The sequence below is a fragment of the Nerophis ophidion genome, linkage group LG09 (genome assembly GCF_033978795.1).
Source record: "Nerophis ophidion isolate RoL-2023_Sa linkage group LG09, RoL_Noph_v1.0, whole genome shotgun sequence".
NCBI classification, from domain to species: domain Eukaryota; kingdom Metazoa; phylum Chordata; class Actinopteri; order Syngnathiformes; family Syngnathidae; genus Nerophis; species Nerophis ophidion.
Window position 1 is genome coordinate 1,147,045 of NC_084619.1, and position 23,359 is coordinate 1,170,403.

Consider the following 23,359-nt stretch of genomic DNA (forward strand, 5'->3'; position numbering starts at 1 on the left):
TATGAATAAGATGCACACCCTATGAATAAGATGCACACCCTATGAATAAGATGCACACCCTATGAATAAGATGCACACCCTATGAATAAGATGCACACCCTATGAATAAGATGCACACCCTATGAATAAGATGCACACCCTATGAATAAGACGCACACCCTATGAATAAGATGCACACCCTATGAATAAGATGCACACCCTATGAATAAGATGCACACCCTATGAATAAGATGCACACCCTATGAATAAGATGCACACCCTATGAATAAGACGCACACCCTATGAATAAGATGCACACCCTATGAATAAGATGCACACCCTATGAATAAGATGCACACCCTATGAATAAGATGCACACCCCTATGAATAAGATGCACACCCTATGAATAAGATGCACACCCTATGAATAAGATGCACACCCTATGAATAAGATGCACACCCTATGAATAAGATGCACACCCTATGAATAAGATGCACACCCTATGAATAAGATGCACACCCTATGAATAAGATGCACACCCTATGAATAAGATGCACACCCTATGAATAAGATGCACACCCCTATGAATAAGATGCACACCCTATGAATAAGACGCACACCCTATGAATAAGATGCACACCCTATGAATAAGATGCACACCCTATGAATAAGATGCACACTTTATAAATAAGATGCACACCCTATGAATAAGATGCACACCCTATGAATAAGATGCACACTTTATAAATAAGATGCACACCCTATGAATAAGATGCACACCCTATGAATAAGATGCACACTTTATAAATAAGCCTCCAATGTTACGCAGAGGTATATCTCTAGAACCATTTTCCTAGTCCAAAACAGAAGATATGCTCTGATGTCACCTCTGGCCTTCAACTGGGAATAAATGCCGCTTTCTTTGTGTTGTATGTGTGCTGGAGGGTAGCTTCACCTTCCATGCGCGGGGCCACTCCCCTGGACGTGGCAGCAGCCTCCGTCATGGACAACAACCAGCTGGCCCTCGCGCTGAGGGAGCCTGACCTCCAGAAGGTCAGCACTTCTTTCACGTCTCCAATGACTAGAAGAGTTTTTTGCAGTCAGCCTCTTTTTGATGTCCAGGTGGTGGACTACCTTGCCGGCTGCGGTCTAAAAAGCTGCCCCCTGCTGGTGGCTAAAGGCTACCCGGACATTGGCTGGAACCCCGTGGAGGGCGAGCGTTACCTGGACTTTCTACGTTTTGCTGTATTCTGCAATGGTAACTTTGCTTGCACTCACACTGCCATGAACAGGACCAAGACTCTTTTTGACCACAGGCGAAAACGTGGAGGAGAACGCCTACTTGGTGTTGAGGTTGTTGATCCGTCGCCCCGAGTGTTTTGGTCCTGCCCTGCGAGGAGACGGTGGGAAGGGTCTCCTCGCCGCCATGGAGGAAGGCATCAGGATGTCTGAAGAGCCGTCTATGGATGGACTTTCTCCTCGCGACCTCTCCACTGCAACACAGTCAGTCTTGCTTCCTCGCGACCTCTCCACTGCAACACAGTTAGTCTTGCTTCCTCGCGACCTCTCCACTGCAACACAGTCAGTCTTGCTTCCTCGCGACCTCTTCACTGCAACACAGTTAGTCTTGCTTCCTCGCGACCTCTCCACTGCAACACAGTCAGTCTTGCTTCCTCACGACCTCTCCACTGCAACACAGTCTTGCTTCCTCGCGACCTCTCCACTGCAACACAGTCAGTCTTGCTTCCTCGCGACCTCTCCACTGCAAGGCAACAATCCAGTTATTGTGGTGCTGATCACAGTTTTGTGTAACAGAGATGAAAAAGGCAACAATCCAGTTATTGTGGTGCTGATCACAGTTTTGTGTAACAGAGATGAAAAAGGCAACAATCCAGTTATTGTGGTGCTGATCACAGTTTTGTGTAACAGAGATGAAAAAGGCAACAATCCCGTTATTGTGGTGCTGATCATAGTTTTGTGTAACAGAGATGAAAAAGGCAACAATCCAGTTATTGTGGTGCTGATCATAGTTTTGTGTAACAGAGATGAAAAAGGCAACAATCCAGTTATTGTGGTGCTGATCATAGTTTTGTGTAACAGAGATGAAAAAGGCAACAATCCCGTTATTGTGGTGCTGATCATAGTTTTGTGTAACAGAGATGAAAAAGGCAACAATCCAGTTATTGTGGTGCTGATCACAGTTTTGTGTAACAGAGATGAAAAAGGCAACAATCCCGTTATTGTGGTGCTGATCACAGTTTTGTGTAACAGAGATGAAAAAGGCAACAATCCAGTTATTGTTGTGCTGATCACAGTTTTGTGTAACAGAGATGAAAAAGGCAACAATCCAGTTATTGTGGTGCTGATCACAGTTTTGTGTAACAGAGATGAAAAAGGCAACAATCCCGTTATTGTGGTGCTGATCACAGTTTTGTGTAACAGAGATGAAAAAGGCAACAATCCCGTTATTGTGGTGCTGATCATAGTTTTGTGTAACAGAGATGAAAAAGGCAACAATCCAGTTATTGTGGTGCTGATCATAGTTTTGTGTAACAGAGATGAAAAAGGCAACAATCCAGTTATTGTGGTGCTGATCACAGTTTTGTGTAACAGATGAAAAAGGCAACAATCCAGTTATTGTGGTGCTGATCATAGTTTTGTGTAACAGAGATGAAAAAGGCAACAATCCAGTTATTGTGGTGCTGATCACAGTTTTGTGTAACAGAGATGAAAAAGGCAACAATCCAGTTATTGTGGTGCTGATCACAGTTTTGTGTAACAGAGATGAAAAAGGCAACAATCCAGTTATTGTGGTGCTGATCACAGTTTTGTGTAACAGAGATGCTGTCCCTGACAGTGAGGGCGAGCGCATCCACATGGGCCATGCCATCATGACCTTCTACTCGACACTCGTGGACTTGTTGGGCCGCTGTGCTCCAGAGAAGCAGGTGAGTCTTTTATTCCTTGCAGCTGCTGCCAAAAAGTCACACAAAGTCTGATCGTAGTTGTCTGCTCTTGTCCACTGGAAGCAGGAAGTGTCCTTGGCAACCTTGTTATGCTACCACTTTATTTCCAACAGTTTACAGTCTGCAACATCACGAGTCCACTTTCTAATGTGAGAAGGAATAGAAAGAAGCAGAGAAGAATCCTTCCATTCACTTCCTGTGCTTCATCTGCAACAAACTTCTCATGAATAAATTGTATTTTGCTTCATGACATGAGAAAGATTCTCATTTTTCACCAAGTTTTACTGAATATGATCAGATTTTCTTTAGGATTCATTTTCTTTGTACTTTGTAAACACTTTGAGTTTAAGATAGAAAATCCAATCCATCCCCATCCATTTTCTACCGCTTGTCCCTAACAGGGATGGGAGGGGCACTGGAGCATATCCCAGCTGCATTGGGAAGGCGGGGTAGACCCTCAGCTTACAAATGAGCAGCTTTCTTATTTAAATGTCCTCCTCCTGTGATATTGATCAGGATGGATTCTTGATCCAACATCATTCTGACAATGAACTATTTGATTGAAACTGCTTCACAACAGCTTGCTGCTCTGAAAAACTCCTTCTGGTTGCTTCAATTTGTCCTAAAACGGCTTCCTAAAAATAGATTTTTGAATATGATGAAACTATTCAGAATCAGGATGAATAATAATAGTATGTTATGGCTTTAGGGTCAATTCTCACAATTGTGGGTAGTGCCGCTAGCAGCGCACATACCTTCCAGGGAGACCAGATAAGAATGACAAATGGATGTCTTGGTGCACCCGTGCAGTACTTCTTTCTAGTCTGACACTCTTGGTGCACCCGTACAGTACTTCTAGTCTGACACTCTTGGTGCACCCGTACAGTACTTCTAGTCTGACACTCTTGGTGCACCCGTACAGTACTTCTAGTCTGACACTCTTGGTGCACCCGTACAGTACTTCTAGTCTGACACTCTTGGTGCACCCGTGCAGTACTTCTTTCTAGTCTGACACTCTTGGTGCACCCGTACAGTACTTCTAGTCTGACACTCTTGGTGCACCCAGACAGTACTTCTAGTCTGACACTCTTGGTGCACCCGTACAGTACTTCTAGTCTGACACTCTTGGTGCACCCGTGCAGTACTTCTTTCTAGTCTGACACTCTTGGTGCACCCGTGCAGTACTTCTAGTCTGACACTCTTGGTGCACCCGTACAGTGCTTCTAGTCTGACACTCTTGGTGCACCCGTGCAGTACTTCTTTCTAGTCTGACACTCTTCGTGCACCCGTACAGTACTTCTAGTCTGACACCCGTACAGTACTTCTAGTCTGACACTCTTGGTGCACCCGTACAGTACTTCTAGTCTGACACTCTTGGTGCACCCGTACAGTGCTTCTAGTCTGACACTCTTGGTGCACCCGTACAGTACTTCTAGTCTGACACTCTTGGTGCACCCGTACAGTACTTCTAGTCTGACACTCTTGGTGCACCCGTACAGTACTTCTAGTCTGACACCCGTACAGTACTTCCAGTCTGACACCCGTACAGTACTTCCAGTCTGACACCCATACATGACATATTTGTCCTAATGTGTTTCCTGAAATGTTGCAGCTGATTGAAGGAGGCAAGGCAGAAGCCGTCCGCATGCAAGCCATCCTGAAGTCGCTCATCCCCATCCAGGATCTTGAGGGGGTCATCAGCTTGCCCTTTCAAGTACCCTCTGTGTCAAAAGGTGAAGTAAGGCTGCCAGCCTCCTTGAGATAGAAGAGAGTTCCAGGTCCCAAATGACAGTTTTTTGTAATGTAATGTGATGCTGACAATCCAAGCGCTTTAAGTAAGGCCTACAGGCTTTGTAGCTTTTATGCTAGCATGTCTTTAAAAAGCACTATTTGGCCTTTGACGTATCAATGGAACTCAGCACTTTCCTGACATAGAACATTCCATGATTCACATACCACAAACGAACACTGAGGCGTGAGACAGGAGGACCTAAATGTTAGCAATACTAGCACAGTTAGCTCATGGGCCCAAGAAATAGGATCAAACTTAGTCTGTTGCTGACTGATTGTTGGCAGAGGTTCTGGCTTTCTTTTAAGATGTGTAGCAAAACCTAGGTTTTTATACTGTAATTTGGTAGTTTTATTGACTGGATGGGCTCATGGACTAGCAATAGTTGGCTCAGAGAAGGTTTTCCTTCATGACGTAATGAAAACCCACCGTTTGAGCAAACAAGAGATCATGTTTGTTGTTCATTCAAACCTCAATTTTCTAGACCTTCAGGATGAGTGGCACTGACCCTGCATGTTCTTGTAGATTCAGTTTTCTACAAGAGTAGACCTTCAGGATGAGTGGCACTGACCGTGCATGTTCTTGTAGATTCAGTTTTCTACAAGAGTAGACCTTCAGGATGAGTGGCACTGACCGTGCATGTTCTTGTAGATTCAGTTTTCTACAAGAGTAGACCTTCAGGATGAGTGGCACTGACCGTGCATGTTCTTGTAGATTCAGTTTTCTACAAGAGTAGACCTTCAGGATGAGTGGCACTGACCGTGCATGTTCTTGTAGATTCAGTTTTCTACAAGAGTAGACCTTCAGGATGAGTGGCACTGACATTGCATGTTCTTGTAGATTCAGTTTTCTACAAGAGTAGACCTTCAGGATGAGTGGCACTGACCGTGCATGTTCTTGTAGATTCAGTTTTCTACAAGAGTAGACCTTCAGGATGAGTGGCACTGACATTGCATGTTCTTGCAGATTCAGTTTTCTACAAGAGTAGACCTTCAGGATGAGTGGCACTGACCGTGCATGTTCTTGTAGATTCAGTTTTCTACAAGAGTAGACCTTCAGGATGAGTGGCACTGACATTGCATGTTCTTGTAGATTCAGTTTTCTACAAGAGTAGACCTTCAGGATGAGTGGCACTGACCGTGCATGTTCTTGTAGATTCAGTTTTCTACAAGAGTAGACCTTCAGGATGAGTGGCACTGACCGTGCATGTTCTTGTAGATTCAGTTTTCTACAAGAGTAGACCTTCAGGATGAGTGGCACTGACCGTGCATGTTCTTGTAGATTCAGTTTTCTACAAGAGTAGACCTTCAGGATGAGTGGCACTGACATTGCATGTTCTTGCAGATGGTTGTGTGGTGGAACCAGACTTATCTAGGGTCTTCTGCCCCGACCACAAGGCGGCCGTGGTTCTGTTCCTGGACCGTGTGTACGCCATCCAGGGACAGACTTTTCTCATCCACCTTCTGCAAGTTGGCTTCCTGTCCGACCTTCAGACTGCAGTCTCTCTGGACTCGGTGAGCTCCAGTGAACTTTGACTTTGCTGCAGAAATGTATGGTGACCTTGTGTTGACCTTGTATGGATCCAAGCTGCAGCCTGCCACCTAAAGCAATCCCTCTTCCTTAGCCATCCATGTTCTGGTTTGTTGCAGCCCACACTTCACTTGTGCTTGTTGTCCTCTGGCAGGTTGACTTTGGATCCAGCGACATGGCCTTGGCCCTCAACAGATACCTGTGCTCGGCCGTGCTTCCTCTGCTCACTAAGTCTTCTGCTCTCCTCCACGCTTTGGAGGACCACTTCACCTTGATGGATTCTCTGATCCAGGCCATCTACAGTCTCTCCAGGGCTTCCAGCCTGACCAAGGCCCAGAGGGACACAACTGAGGATTGTTTATTGGCCGTGTGCAAGTATGAAAAGCTGTTACTCTTATTTGCTGCCAGACCAAATCTAACATTCTGACAGGAAGAAAGGGCAAGATACTGCACTTCTTTCCTGCCTGCACAGCATCAATCGTCTTTGGACATCCTTTACAAATGAGACATTTGCTAATGACAATTCTTAATTACATCCTTCATTCTCTAATGAGGTGATAGTCAATGATTGATGAGTCATCATGTCTACCACATTCTTAATTACATCCTTCATTCTCTAATGAGGTGATAGTCAATGATTGATGAGTCATCATGTCTACCACAGCCTCATTGGCAGCAAGACTTCAAACATGACCCACTTTTCCAGGAACATCTTTTTTGACAACTACTGCTAGTTTGAGGCGGCCTTGCCACTTGTCTCACTGCTCACTTCACACTTGTCTCACTGCTCACTTCCCACTTGTCTCACTGCTCACTTCCCACTTGTCTCACTGCTCACTTCCCACTTGTCTCACTGCTCACTTCCAACTTGTCTCACTGCTCACTTCCAACTTGTCTCACTGCTCACTTCCAACTTATCTCCCTGCTCACTTCCCACTTGTCTCACTGCTCACTTCCCACTTGTCTCACTGCTCACTTCACACTTGTCTCACTGCTCACTTCCCACTTGTCTCACTGCTCACTTCCCACTTGTCTCACTGCTCACTTCACACTTGTCTCACTGCTCACTTCCCACTTGTCTCACTGCTCACTTCCAACTTATCTCCCTGCTCACTTCCCACTTGTCTCACTGCTCACTTCCCACTTGTCTCACTGCTCACTTCCAACTTGTCTCACTTCCCACTTGTCTCACTGCTCACTTCCAACTTGTCTCACTGCTCACTTCCAACTTGTCTCACTGCTCACTTCCCACTTGTCTCGCTGCTCACTTCCCACTTGTCTCACTGCTCACTTCCCACTTGTCTCCCTGCTCACTTCCCACTTGTCTCACTGCTCTGGTGTTGGGTGTTGCTTGACTTTCACACGGCTGTTTTCATGGGCCAAAAACTTAGGCAAGGACTGGACTGGCCAGCTTTCCTGACATATTAGGTGAAGTAATGCAGAAACTCCAAACACAATGCTGTCTGTTGGGTTGAAAAGGTTGTTTATTTTTATGTTTGTGACTTTAGGTGTCAGGAAACGTATCACTGATATACTTTTCAAGAGCACACAAAAGGAGAGAGAAGGACTTATTTTTGACATTCCAGCATGCTTGAGACCTATCTCTCAAGTGGTCTTGTCACCTTTTCTCATTGGCCAATATCTTCAGTACCAAACCCGAGTTAACAACAAACGGACCCGTTGGTTGGCTCCATGAGTCTGTAACTAACCTGATTCTTTGGAGACAACCAAGCTTTACTTTGCAGCTCGCAGACGTTATTTGACTTTGTTCAACAAGGCAGTTTCAAGCACCAGAAGCTTTTCTCTCACCTGCTAAGTCCACCCAGAACTTTTCTAACACCACCCACTTCCCTCTCACTTTTTCTCTCGCCTCTGGATGTCAGAGTTCACGCAGCAGTCCCAGGCTAAGTCTTTGGAAAAAGATTCCCTCTTGACCAAACAGCAGAGTTTTTAACAAGGGCCACCAGCCTCTGCTGATGAATGCCTTTAAAGTAGAAGTAGAGTAGAAACACAACTTGCCTCTACATTGAATCTATTATCATATATATCGCTTCCATGACACTTCAATACCTATACAGTTTGTGAGTAAATAGATATGATCAGAATGGTATCAATCTCAGAGATTCCCGAGCCATTTTGAGAGATGTGACATGGAGGAGGAACTACAGATTCCTTCCCCATCAACAACAATGCTAATCATGCAGACTTTGTGAGAGTCAACAATGATTACTTTGGGAAAAATGATGATGCAGAACCTTGTATTGTTGATCCTGGATATAATGAAGATCATCTATAAATCTTAGAAGCTCTGCTAAACAAATCCAGCTTTAGTCAAACAATAAACATCATGTAGCTAGCAGTATTGCTAAGTGTTAAACAAGAAATAAAAACTACTAACATAATAAAAGCATCGCTTACTGTACAATGTCTGCTCTATCTTCGAGGACGACTGATAGGATTTCCAAATCTTGCATGTGAAGGGTTAACAAGGAAAAGTATCCCTGCAGACACTGTCTTCTGTTGTGTGTTTGTCTCCATCTCTGGCTGTACATTAAATGTCACAGATGAACAACTTTGGATTCATGGATAAATCCTCCTGTTAACCGTGATTTATAAACTAGAATAACTGATGCGATGATGCAAGACATGGCTGCCGGCTCACACCATCTGTCTGTATCATTGTGTTACTTATCTGTCTGTATCATTGTGTTACTTATCTGTCTGTATCATTGTGTTACTTATCTGTCTGTATCATTGTGTTACTTATCTGTCTGTATCATTGTGTTACTTATCTGTCTGTATCATTGTGTTACTTATCTGTCTGTATCATTGTGTTACTTATCTGTCTGTATCATTGTGTTACTTATCTGTCTGTATCATTGTGTTACTTATCTGTCTGTATCATTGTGTTACTTATCTGTCTGTATCATTGTGTTACTTATCTGTCTGTATCATTGTGTTACTTATCTGTCTGTATCATTGTGTTACTTATCTGTCTGTATCATTGTGTTACTTATCTGTCTGTATCATTGTGTTACTTATCTTTCTAACCCTAAACCCTAATGATATTTTGCCTGAAGAGAACTTTCTTTCCCCAACTAAAGTGCACGACTTGTCTTCCCAGTCAACTCCAAGCAGCCATGATGCGGCCTCTTCTTGGACGCCTGGTCTTGGATCTTCACACGGTCACAGAGCACAGCAAGACAGCACTGAAGGTAGCTGCAGAGACACACTTGGACAAGACAGCACTGAAGGTAGCTGCAGAGACACACTTGGACAAGACAGCACTGAAGGTAGCTGCAGAGACACACTTGGACAAGACAGCACTGAAGGTAGCTGCAGAGACACACTTGGACAAGACAGCACTGAAGGTAGCTGCAGAGACACACTTGGACAAGACAGCACTGAAGGTAGCTGCAGAGACACATTTAGACAAGACAGCACTGAAGGTAGCTGCAGAGACACACTTGGACAAGACAGCACTGAAGGTAGCTGCAGAGACACACTTGGACAAGACAGCACTGAAGGTAGCTGCAGAGACACACTTGGACAAGACAGCACTGAAGGTAGCTGCAGAGACACACTTGGACAAGACAGCACTGAAGGTAGCTGCAGAGACACACTTGGACAAGACAGCACTGAAGGTAGCTGCAGAGACACACTTGGACAAGACAGCACTGAAGGTAGCTGCAGAGACACACTTGGACAAGACAGCACTGAAGGTAGCTGCAGAGACACACTTGGACAAGACAGCACTGAAGGTAGCTGCAGAGACACACTTGGACAAGACAGCACTGAAGGTAGCTGCAGAGACACACTTGGACAAGACAGCACTGAAGGTAGCTGCAGAGACACACTTAGACAAGACAGCACTGAAGGTAGCTGCAGAGACACACTTGGACAAGACAGCACTGAAGGTAGCTGCAGAGACACACTTGGACAAGACAGCACTGAAGGTAGCTGCAGAGACACACTTGGACAAGACAGCACTGAAGGTAGCTGCAGAGACACACTTAGACAAGACAGCACTGAAGGTAGCTGCAGAGACACACTTGGACAAGACAGCACTGAAGGTAGCTGCAGAGACACACTTGGACAAGACAGCACTGAAGGTAGCTGCAGAGACACACTTGGACAAGACAGCACTGAAGGTAGCTGCAGAGACACACTTGGACAAGACAGCACTGAAGGTAGCTGCAGAGACACACTTGGACAAGACAGCACTGAAGGTAGCTGCAGAGACACACTTGGACAAGACAGCACTGAAGGTAGCTGCAGAGACACACTTAGACAAGACAGCACTGAAGGTAGCTGCAGAGACACACTTGGACAAGACAGCACTGAAGGTAGCTGCAGAGACACACTTGGACAAGACAGCACTGAAGGTAGCTGCAGAGACACACTTGGACAAGACAGCACTGAAGGTAGCTGCAGAGACACACTTGGACAAGACAGCACTGAAGGTAGCTGCAGAGACACACTTGGACAAGACAGCACTGAAGGTAGCTGCAGAGACACACTTAGACAAGACAGCACTGAAGGTAGCTGCAGAGACACACTTGGACAAGACAGCACTGAAGGTAGCTGCAGAGACACACTTGGACAAGACAGCACTGAAGGTAGCTGCAGAGACACACTTGGACAAGACAGCACTGAAGGTAGCTGCAGAGACACACTTGGACAAGACAGCACTGAAGGTAGCTGCAGAGACACACTTGGACAAGACAGCACTGAAGGTAGCTGCAGAGACACACTTGGACAAGACAGCACTGAAGGTAGCTGCAGAGACACACTTGGACAAGACAGCACTGAAGGTAGCTGCAGAGACACACTTGGACAAGACAGCACTGAAGGTAGCTGCAGAGACACACTTGGACAAGAGCCATTGAGGCGACATGAAGTCCTGTTCCCCTGCACAGCTCTTGAGCAGCCACTACCAGCAGAAGTGGAAGTACTACTCTCAGACTGGAGACCAGAGCCTGGCCTCTGAGGAGGAGCTGCACTTATCTCAGAAGCTCTTCTGGGTCGTGTTTAAGGAACTGGCAAAAAAGGTAAAGGCAATAAAATCTCATCCAACATGGTTTTTGACTCGCCAACCGGAATCATTTCCCACAAAGTTTAAGCGTATTGTACCCGATATTTGAAATGAGAAAGATCTTGTAAGATGGAATGAAAGAATTGTCAGTGTTAGAAAGGCTGTTGAGGGAAATCTTCTGCTAGTATTTGTGGCATCTTAGCTGACTCATTGACAAGATGGGAGCATCAAAGAATGGCTTCCATGAGGACATTCCTGTGTCACCTCAAGTCCACAAGCCTCGTGACTTTTATCACCAAGGGCCTCATAACTAAATGTCAAAAGGCCCTTTTCTACCAAAAGTTCAGAACTTTTGTTTCTTAAAGTGGAACATTATCAGCAGACCTATGTAAGCGTCAATAAATACCTTGATGTTGCAGAAAAAAGACCATACGTTTTTTTTAACCGATTTCCGAACTCGAAAAGGGTGATTTTGGCGATTGAAACGCCTTTCAATTGTTCGCTGTCGGAGCAATGACCTTTCACCCGTGACATCACAACAGGAAGCAATCTGCCATTTTCTCAAACACATTAAACACACAAGTCAAATCAACTGTTATTTTCCGTTTTTTCGACTGTTTTCCGTACTTTGAAGACATCATGCCTCGTGGGTGTGTTGTCGGAGGTGTAACAACACCATCAGGGACGGATTCAAGTTGACTTACGTGGAGTGTGCTAATCAGACATATCAATGGTCACGGCATGCTAATTGATGCTAACATGCTATTTAGGCTAGCTGTATGAACATATTGCATCATTATGCCTCATTTGTAGCTATATTTGCATCCAGCCTTTCCCTCCACCCACATTTAATGCCAAACAAACACATACCAATCAACGGATTCAAGTACATCAGTGGTCAAAAGATGCAATCTTTGGTTAGAAGGCGATCGCCGAATTCGTCCTCGTTGCCGTTGTGTGTCGTGATATGGCTGAATAGCTTCAGTTTCTTCTTCAATTTCATTTTCGCTATCTGCCTCCACACTCCAACCATCCGTTTCAATACATGAGTAATCTGTTGAATCGCTTAAGCCGCTGAAATCCGAGTCTGAATCCGAGCTAATGTCGCTATATCTTGCTGTTCTATCCGCCATGTTTGTTTGTACTGGCACCACTCAGTGACGTCACAGGAAAATGGACGGGTGGATATAGCGATGGTGAAAATCAGGCACTTTGAAGCTTTTTTTCGGGATATTGCTTGATGGGTAAAATTTTGAAAAAAACTTTGAAAAATAAAATAAGCCACTGGGAACGGATTTTTATTGGTTTTAACCCTTAATGTTCCCCTTTAAAACTACTGGTTCCTGGATCTTTGTGTTCCTATAGAAAAGTGTGTGGTTTGTGTTTCCACCGCATTTCACAGTCCAGCTAGTTTCTACAAATCAGCTTGATGACATATGGAGGAGTGGTTTAATATATTCCACTACACTGATGCCATGTACATAAACAGTCACACTTCTTTTAAGAAAAAGTAAGTCAATGAAAGACAAAGCAATCATGTACAAAACAATATGATTTACAAAATAAAGTGATCAAAATTGTTCATAAGAAGTCAGACTTTTGTCTGCAATGTCCAACAGTCAGAAAGTCGTCCTCTCAGTAAATGATGACTTCATGAAGTCAGGTGATTCCCTTTGGTCCAATTCAGCTGTAAATAACAATATATCAATAATAGATGCCAGTGTTTATCTGTAAATAACAACATACCAACTGTAAATAACAATGTATCAATAATACATGCCAGTGTTTATCTGTAAATAACAACATACCAACTGTAAATAACAATGTATCAATAATACATGCCAGTGTTTATCTGTAAATAACAACATACCAACTGTAAATAACAATATATCAATAATACATGCCAGTGTTTATCTGTAAATAACAACATACCAACTGTAAATAACAATATATCAATAATACATGCCAGTGTTTATCTGTAAATAACAACATACCAACTGTAAATAACAATATATCAATAATACATGTCAGTGCAGTAAATAGTTGGCTATAAATACACTTAAAAGAGTGCGTCTACTTCACCTAACAAAATGAAGTTAGTAAGAAGTACAAAACAAGAATAAAGTGCATGTAGTTTAAAAAGACTGCAAGATAGTTCCGCTGATCAGTCTTCTCCAGCACTAAAGTTCCTACAAGTCAAAAGTTCCTTTGTTCTTCTTTCTCTCCGTTGTCAAGTTAGTTGTCATAGAAACACACAAGAAATAAGAAATAAAGAAGTATATTGCAATGGTGACCGAGACTTTGAAAAAGAAGTTTTAGGAAAGCCCCCAATTGAGTTCAACCAATCAGTGATCCACAGCACAGCCCGCCCCCGGAAAGGTTCCTGGTCCCTTGGAAAAGTCCCACCTAGTCTGGAAGGTTCCTGAAGAACTAAATCTACCTGGGTAGTTTTTGGTGGAAACACAGCGGGAACTTTATTTACCCGTAAGTAAGGAAATTGGGGCAGCACGGTGGCAGAGGGGTTAGTGTGTCTGCCTCACAATACGAAGGTCCTGAGTAGTTCTGGGTTCAATCCCGGGCTCGGGATCTTTCTGTGTGGAGTTTGCATGTTCTCCCCGTGAATGCATGGGTTCTACTCCGGCTTCCTCCCACCTCCAAAGACATGCACCTGGAGATAGGCCCCTCCCACTTCCAAAGACATGCACCTGGGGGTAGGCCCCTCCCACCTCCAAAGACATGCACCTGGAGATAGGCCCCTCCCACCTCCAAAGACATGCACCTGGAGATAGGCCCCTCCCACCTCCAAAGACATGCACCTGGGGATAGGCCCCTCCCACCTCCAAAGACATGCACCCGGGGATAGGCCCCTCCCACCTCCAAAGACATGCACCCGGGGATAGGCCCCTCCCACCTCCAAAGACATGCACCTGGGGATAGGCCCCTCCCACCTCCAAAGACATGCACCTGGGGATAGGCCCCTCCCACCTCCAAAGACATGCACCTGGAGATAGGCCCCTCCCACTTCCAAAGACATGCACCTGGGGGTAGGCCCCTCCCACCTCCAAAGACATGCACCTGGAGATAGGCCCCTCCCACCTCCAAAGACATGCACCTGGGGATAGGCCCCTCCCACCTCCAAAGACATGCACCTGGGGATAGGCCCCTCCCACCTCCAAAGACATGCACCCGGGGATAGGCCCCTCCCACCTCCAAAGACATGCACCCGGGGATAGGCCCCTCCCACCTCCAAAGACATGCACCCGGGGATAGGCCCCTCCCACCTCCAAAGACATGCACCTGGGGATAGGCCCCTCCCACCTCCAAAGACATGCACCCGGGGATAGGCCCCTCCCACCTCCAAAGACATGCACCCGGGGATAGGCCCCTCCCACCTCCAAAGACATGCACCCGGGGATAGGCCCCTCCCACCTCCAAAGACATGCACCCGGGGATAGGCCCCTCCCACCTCCAAAGACATGCACCCGGGGATAGGCCCCTCCCACCTCCAAAGACATGCACCCGGGGATAGGCCCCTCCCACCTCCAAAGACATGCACCCGGGGATAGGCCCCTCCCACCTCCAAAGACATGCACCCGGGGATAGGCCCCTCCCACCTCCAAAGACATGCACCCGGGGATAGGCCCCTCCCACCTCCAAAGACATGCACCCGGGGATAGGCCCCTCCCACCTCCAAAGACATGCACCCGGGGATAGGCCCCTCCCACCTCCAAAGACATGCACCTGGGGATAGGCCCCTCCCACCTCCAAAGACATGCACCTGGGGATAGGCCCCTCCCACCTCCAAAGACATGCACCCGGGGATAGGCCCCTCCCACCTCCAAAGACATGCACCCGGGGATAGGCCCCTCCCACCTCCAAAGACATGCACCCGGGGTTAGGCCCCTCCCACCTCCAAAGACATGCACCCGGGGATAGGCCCCTCCCACCTCCAAAGACATGCACCTGGGGATAGGCCCCTCCCACCTCCAAAGACATGCACCTGGGGATAGGCCCCTCCCACCTCCATAGACATGCACCCGGGGATAGGCCCCTCCCACCTCCAAAGACATTCAACCGGGGATAGGCCCCTCCCACCTCCAAAGACATTCAACCGGGGATAGGCCCTTCCCACCTCCAAAGACATGCACCTGGGGATAGGCCCCTCCCACCTCCAAAGACATGCACCCGGGGATAGGCCCCTCCCACCTCCATAGACATGCACCCGGGGATAGGCCCCTCCCACCTCCAAAGACATGCACCCGGGGATAGGCCCCTCCCACCTCCATAAACTTGCACCCGGGGATAGGCCCCTCCCACCTCCAAAGACATGCACCCGGGGATAGGCCCCTCCCACCTCCAAAGACATGCACCCGGGGATAGGCCCCTCCCACCTCCAAAGACATTCAACCGGGGATAGGCCCTTCCCACTTCCAAAGACATGCACCCGGGGATAGGCCCCTCCCACCTCCAAAGACATGCACCCGGGGATAGGCCCCTCCCACCTCCAAAGACATGCACCCGGGGATAGGCCCCTCCCACCTCCAAAGACATGCACCCGGGGATAGGCCCCTCCCACCTCCAAAGACATGCACCCGGGGATAGGCCCCTCCCACCTCCAAAGACATGCACCCGGGGATAGGCCCCTCCCACCTCCAAAGACATGCACCCGGGGATAGGCCCCTCCCACCTCCAAAGACATGCACCCGGGGATAGGCCCCTCCCACCTCCAAAGACATGCACCCGGGGATAGGCCCCTTCCACCTCCAAAGACATGCACCTGGGGATAGGCTCCTCCCACCTCCAAAGACATGCACCTGGGGATAGGCCCCTCCCACCTCCAAAGACATGCACCTGGGGATAGGCCCCTCCCACCTCCAAAGACATGCACCTGGGGATAGGCTCCTCCCACCTCCAAAGACATGCACCTGGGGATAGGCCCCTCCCACCTCCAAAGACATGCACCTGGGGATAGGTTGATTGGCAACACTAAATGGTCCCTAGTGTGTGAATGTTGTCTGTGTGTGTTGGCCCTGCTATGAGGTGGTGACTTGTCCATGGTGTATGACGCCTTCCACCCGAATGCAGATGAGATAGGCACCAGCACCCCCCGCGACCCCAAAGTGAATAAGCGGTAGAAAATGAATGGATGGAGGTGCTCTGAAGTTTATAGAAATATTCATTTGAAAGGTTTGCAGTTAGCATGTTGAAATCAATAAACATGTGTGAAGTTGGCCCCTCCTCATGATTACTAATATTACAGTTAGACTGTAATATTAGTATATAAGACTGTAATATTAGTATATAACACTAATATTAGTACACAAGACTGTAATATTAGTATATAACACTGTAATATTAGTATATAAGACTGTAATATTAGTATATAAGACTGTAATATTAGTATATAACACTGTAATATTAGTATATAACACTGTAATATTAGTATATAACACTGCAATATTAGTATATAACACTGTAATATTAGTATATAAGACTGTAATATTAGTATATAACACTGTAATATTAGTATATAAGACTGTAATATTAGTATATAACACTGTAATATTAGTATATAAGACTGTAATATTAGTATATAAGACTGTAATATTAGTATATAAGACTGTAATATTAGTATATAACACTGTAATATTAGTATATAACACTGCAATATTAGTATATAAGACTGCAATATTAGTATATAACACTGTAATATTAGTATATAAGACTGTAATATTAGTACATAAGACTGTAATATTAGTATATAAGACTGTAATATTAGTATATAACACTGTAATATTAGTATATAACACTGTAATATTAGTATATAACACTGTAATATTAGTATATAAGACTGTAATATTAGTATATAAGACTGTAATAGTATATAAGACTGTAATATTAGTATATAACACTGTAATATTAGTATATAACACTGCAATATTAGTATATAACACTGTAATATTAGTATATAAGACTGTAATATTAGTATATAACACTGTAATATTAGTATATAAGACTGTAATATTAGTATATAACACTGTAATATTAGTATATAACACTGTAATATTAGTATATAACACTGTAATATTAGTATATAACACTGCAATATTAGTATATAAGACTGTAATATTAGTATATAAGACTGCAATATTAGTATATAACACTGTAATATTAGTATATAAGACTGTAATATTAGTACATAAGACTGTAATATTAGTATATAACACTGTAATATTAGTATATAAGACTGTAATATTAGTATATAAGACTGTAATATTAGTATATAAGACTGTAATAATAGTATATAAGACTGTAATAATAGTATATAAGACTGTAATATTAGTATATAAGACTGTAATAATGGTATATAAGACTGTAATATTAGTATATAAGACTGTAATAGTAGTATATAAGACTGTAATATTAGTATATAAGACTGTAATAGTAGTATATAACACTGTAATATTAGTATATAACACTAATAGTAGTATATAACACTGTTATAGTAGTATATAAGTCTGTAATATTAGTATATAAGACTGTAATATTAGTATATAAGACTGTAATATTAGTACATAAGACTGTAATATTAGTATATAACACTGTAATATTAGTATATAAGACTGTAATATTAGTATATAAGACTGTAATATTAGTATATAAGACTGTAATAGTAGTATATAACACTGTAATATTAGTATATAACACTGTAATATTAGTATATAAGACTGTAATATTAGTATATAACACTGTAATAGTAGTATATAACACTGTAATATTAGTATATAACACTGTAATAGTAGTATATAACACTGTTATAGTAGTATATAAGTCTGTAATATTAGTATATAAGTCTGTAATATTAGTATATAAGACTGTAATATTAGTATATAACACTGTAATATTAGTATATAAGACTGTAATATTAGTATATAACACTGTAATAGTAGTATATAACACTGTAATATTAGTATATAACACTGTAATATTAGTATATAAGTCTGTAATATTAGTATATAAGACTGTAATAGTAGTATATAAGACAGAAGGCCTGCCATTCCTTTGTTACATTGTTGCCGTAAGCATTTTCCTTTCTTGTGTTCCAGTTATTATAAAATATGTTTTCTGATTAGTGGTGTCATCCAGCACCTTGTCCCAGTTCTTTGTGCTGCAAACAGCCCCCACTCCCCCCCCGCCCCTTACCGTCTCAAAATCTCCCTAAATTTGTGCCATTAGTTTGTGCTGCTAAAATACTTTGTGTAAGTATTATATTTGTTCTGTTATTCATGTTTTCTTATTCATAACCAGCTCCTCCCTACTTTGTCAAAATGTTCCCAAACTTGTTTGTGATGCAATTAGTTTTTTTCTTTGTCTAGAATATTAGTTTTGTTATTCATACTTATCCCCCAACCTCCACCGCGTCTAAACCTCCTCAGACTTGTCCCAATTGTTTGTGTGCAAACATGTCTTTGTCTGGAACATTTATTATGTAAGTAAGGTGTTATTATTCTTCAGCAGCCCCCCTCACCTAGTCCCAATTGTTTGTGTGCAAACATGTCTTTGTCTGTAACATTTATTATGTAAGTCAGGTGTTATTATTCTTCAGCAGCCCCCCTCAAGTAGTCCCAATTGTTTGTGCTGCAATGTGTTTTGTCTGACGTGTGGTTTGTATGTCGTGGGTGGGGTTATGACTACTAACACCTTCATAAACACTACAATAGTCAGACAAAAGGTTTAGTAGCACAAAGGAATGGAGAAAGTTTGGGGAGATTTTGAGGGCTGGGCTGGTTATGAATACTAAAATGTAAATAACATAAAAACTATTAATAGTTAGAGCAAACAGCTTTGAAGTACAAACAGCACAAAGAAATGGGACAAGTTGGGGGAGATTTACACGAGGTGAAAATGTATTTTACAATAATAATAACAGCAACGGCACAAAGGAATGTTGGTGTTGTTTTCCTATTTGCGATGATGAGGGAACATCTACATTGTGAAAAAAGTCTTCTTTGTTTTAAATGGGAAATTGTGTTTCAGAAAGAAAGACAGAATTAGCAGGTGTTGAAAAGCAACTTAACACCTTAGCTTGGCACACCAGGATTTGAATAGAATTGGTGGGTTAGTGATCAGAAGTTGCTTGTTTGAGTGGTGACACTGCAGCACTTCTCCATTTCGTCCATTTTCTCTGCAGCTCCTTACAAAAAGCGAAAGGTTTCACAAAAAAAACATTTGCATAAAGCAAACATAGCTGAGTCCCGTGCTAATAGTGTTACAAAGTTGAACATGATCTGTCGGAGGTAGACTCATTCAATCTTCATCTGCGATGAATCGCCAGTTGGACAAAATGTGATTAATTGCATTTAAATGAGTGATAGACAAGTTGCTGTTTGTAAGTGGATGTTTATCCTTCCTTAGGAATGAAGGTGCATGTGAGCATAAATGTTTTCTACCACAGCAATACGAGCCTGAAGTGGCCAAAGTGAGCGTCCACTGCCTGGCGGCGCTGGCCAAGGCTCTCCCTCCCCAACACCTGGACCCGGACTGTGCGTCTCCGAGGGACAAGAACCCGCAGCCTGTGGAGACCTCTGAGTGAGTAGGATGCTGACCAGGTCTCTTTAGGACTTGTGGATTAGGACTCAGTTCCATATGTTATTGGCCGTCTGTGATGCAGGCCATTTAATTTCTGCAGCGTGTCGCTGCCGGAGAGACTGGAGCTGCTGGTCAACAAATATGCTGAGCATACTCATGAGAAGTGGTCGCTTGAGAAGGTGGAGGCTCCAGAAATGTCAGCCAGTGTGAGGAGACCATTCATGCATGCTCTTGTCTTGTCAGTTCTCCAATGGCTGGGTCCACGGGGAGCAGCTGTGTGACAGGACCAAGGTCCACCCCCTCCTCAAGCCCTACAGGGCTCTTGCTGAGAAGGTAAGTCAAGATCGGCAGGTCTCACTTTCAATCATTGCTCTTAGGAATCACCCGCCTCCTTGTATACATCACCACTGTTACACCACATGTCACATCACCACTGTTACACCACGTGTCACATCACCAATGTTACACCACGTGTCACATCACCACTGTTACACCACATGTCACATCACCACTGTTACACCACATGTCACATCACCACTGTTACACCACGTGTCACATCACCACTGTCACACCACATGTCACATCACCACTGTTACACCACATGTCACATCACCACTGTTACACCACGTGTCACATCACCACTGTTACACCACGTGTCACATCACCACTGTTACACCACGTGTCACATCACCACTGTTACACCACGTGTCACATCACCACTGTTACACCACATGTCACATCACCACTGTTACACCACATGTCACATCACCACTGTTACACCACATGTCACATCACCACTGTTACACCACGTGTCACATCACCACTGTTACACCACGTGTCACATCACCACTGTTACACCACGTGTCACATCACCACTGTTACACCACATGTCACATCACCACTGTTACACCACATGTCACATCACCACTGTTACACCACATGTCACATCACCACTGTTACACCACATGTCACATCACCACTGTTAGACCACGTGTCACATCACCACTGTTACACCACGTGTCACATCACCACTGTTACACCACGTGTCACATCACCACTGTTACACCACATGTCACATCACCACTGTTACACCACATGTCACATCACCACTGTTACACCACATGTCACATCACCACTGTTACACCACGTGTCACATCACCACTGTTACACCACGTGTCACATCACCACTGTTACACCACATGTCACATCACCACTGTTACACCACGTGTCACATCACCACTGTTACACCACGTGTCACATCACCACTGTTACACCACATGTCACATCACCACTGTTACACCACGTGTCACATCACCACTGTTACACCACATGTCACATCACCACTGTTACACCACATGTCACATCACCACTGTTACACCACATATCACATCACCACTGTTACACCACGTGTCACATCACCACTGTTACACCACGTGTCACATCACCACTGTTACACCACGTGTCACATCACCACTGTTACACCACATGTCACATCACCACTGTTACACCACATGTCACATCACCACTGTTACACCACATGTCACATCACCACTGTTACACCACATGTCACATCACCACTGTTACACCACATGTCACATCACCACTGTTACACCACGTGTCACATCACCACTGTTAGACCACGTGTCACATCACCACTGTTACACCACATGTCACATCACCACTGTTACACCACGTGTCACATCACCAATGTTACACCACATATACATCACCACTGTTACATCACATGTCACATCACCACTGTTACACCACATATACATCACCACTGTTACACCACGTGTCACATCACCACTGTTACACCACATATACATCACCACTGTTACACCACATGTCACATCACCACTGTTACACCACATGTCACATCACCACTGTTACACCACATATACATCACCACTGTTACACCACGTGTCACATCACCACTGTTACACCACATATACATCACCACTGTTACACCACATGTCACATCACCACTGTTACACCACATGCCGCATCACCACTGTTACACCACATGTCACATCACCACTGTTACACCACATGTCACATCACCACTGTTACACCACATGTCACATCACCACTGTTACACCACGTGTCACATCACCACTGTTACACCACGTGTCACATCGCCACTGTTACACCACATGCCACATCACCACTGTTACACCACATGCCGCATCACCACTGTTACACCACATGTCACATCACCACTGTTACACCACATGTCACATCACCACTGTTACACCACATATACATCACCACTGTTACACCACGTGTCACATCACCACTGTTACACCACATATACATCACCACTGTTAAACCACATGTCACATCACCACTGTTACACCACATGCCGCATCACCACTGTTACACCACATGTCACATCACCACTGTTACACCACATGTCACATCACCACTGTTACACCACATGTCACATCACCACTGTTACACCACGTGTCACATCACCACTGTTACACCACGTGTCACATCACCACTGTTACACCACATGCCACATCACCACTGTTACACCACATGTCACATCACCACTGTTACACCACATGTCACATCACCACTGTTACACCACATGTCACATCACCACTGTTACACCACATGTCACATCACCACTGTTACACCACATGTCACTTTGCTGTATGTCTTTATACATATATATATATATATATATATATATATATATATATATATATATATATATATATATATATATATATATATATATATATATATATATATATATATATATCACCATCTGACAAATGTTGGCTTGGCAGCAGAGTTGTCTGTCTTTCCTCCAGGACAAGGAAGCATACCGCTGGGCCATTAAGGAGACAATAAAGAGCATGCTGGCCTTGGGGTGGACAATGGAGCGCAGCAAAGAAGGCGATGTGTTGGACATCCACACCTGCACGCGGAGAATCTCACAGTCTGGACAGGTGTGTGCACGTAATATCACCACTGTCTCTTTCCCCATCTTTCACAACAACAACACTCCAATCCCTTGGTTCTTACTTGATGTACTGTTGTGGGACTTTTAAGTTCAAGTAGCAATGATTGTCTCACACACACACACACACAGACACACACACACACACACACACACACTAGGTGTGGTGAAATGTGTCCTCTGCAAGCAGGGAGGTAATGGCTCCCATTTTTATATTCTTTGGTATGACTCGGCCGGGGTTTGAACTCCCAACCCACCCATCACACTCTAACCACTCGGCCGCTGAGTACGCTCTGGAGGATTCTGTTGGTTACGTGCGCACTCTTGTTGATGTTAAGCACTGCACTCAGCATCCATCCAGAGACTTCTCCAGGCTTGGCTGCAGGGTCCAGCATTCGCTGCCATAGAGGAGAAGGGACTCAACTGTCGTGTAGAAGAAGCTGAGTTTGATTTGGCGGGGGAGGTTGGTGTTGCATACACTGCTCATGCCGTTCAA

At 44.4% G+C, this 23,359-nt stretch overlaps 1 protein-coding gene across 1 annotated transcript in view; it reads left to right on the plus strand.

Moving 5' to 3' along the window:
- Positions 1–23,359, plus strand: part of LOC133558879 (ryanodine receptor 2-like) — a 261,295-nt gene that overhangs the window by 126,192 nt on the left and 111,744 nt on the right. Inside the window, exons 53-56 of the mRNA XM_061910016.1 lie at positions 19,756–19,889; positions 19,990–20,068; positions 20,133–20,222; positions 22,715–22,852. Coding sequence (XP_061766000.1) covers positions 19,756–19,889; positions 19,990–20,068; positions 20,133–20,222; positions 22,715–22,852 — 441 coding nt within the window. The remainder of the gene's footprint in view (positions 1–19,755; positions 19,890–19,989; positions 20,069–20,132; positions 20,223–22,714; positions 22,853–23,359) is intronic.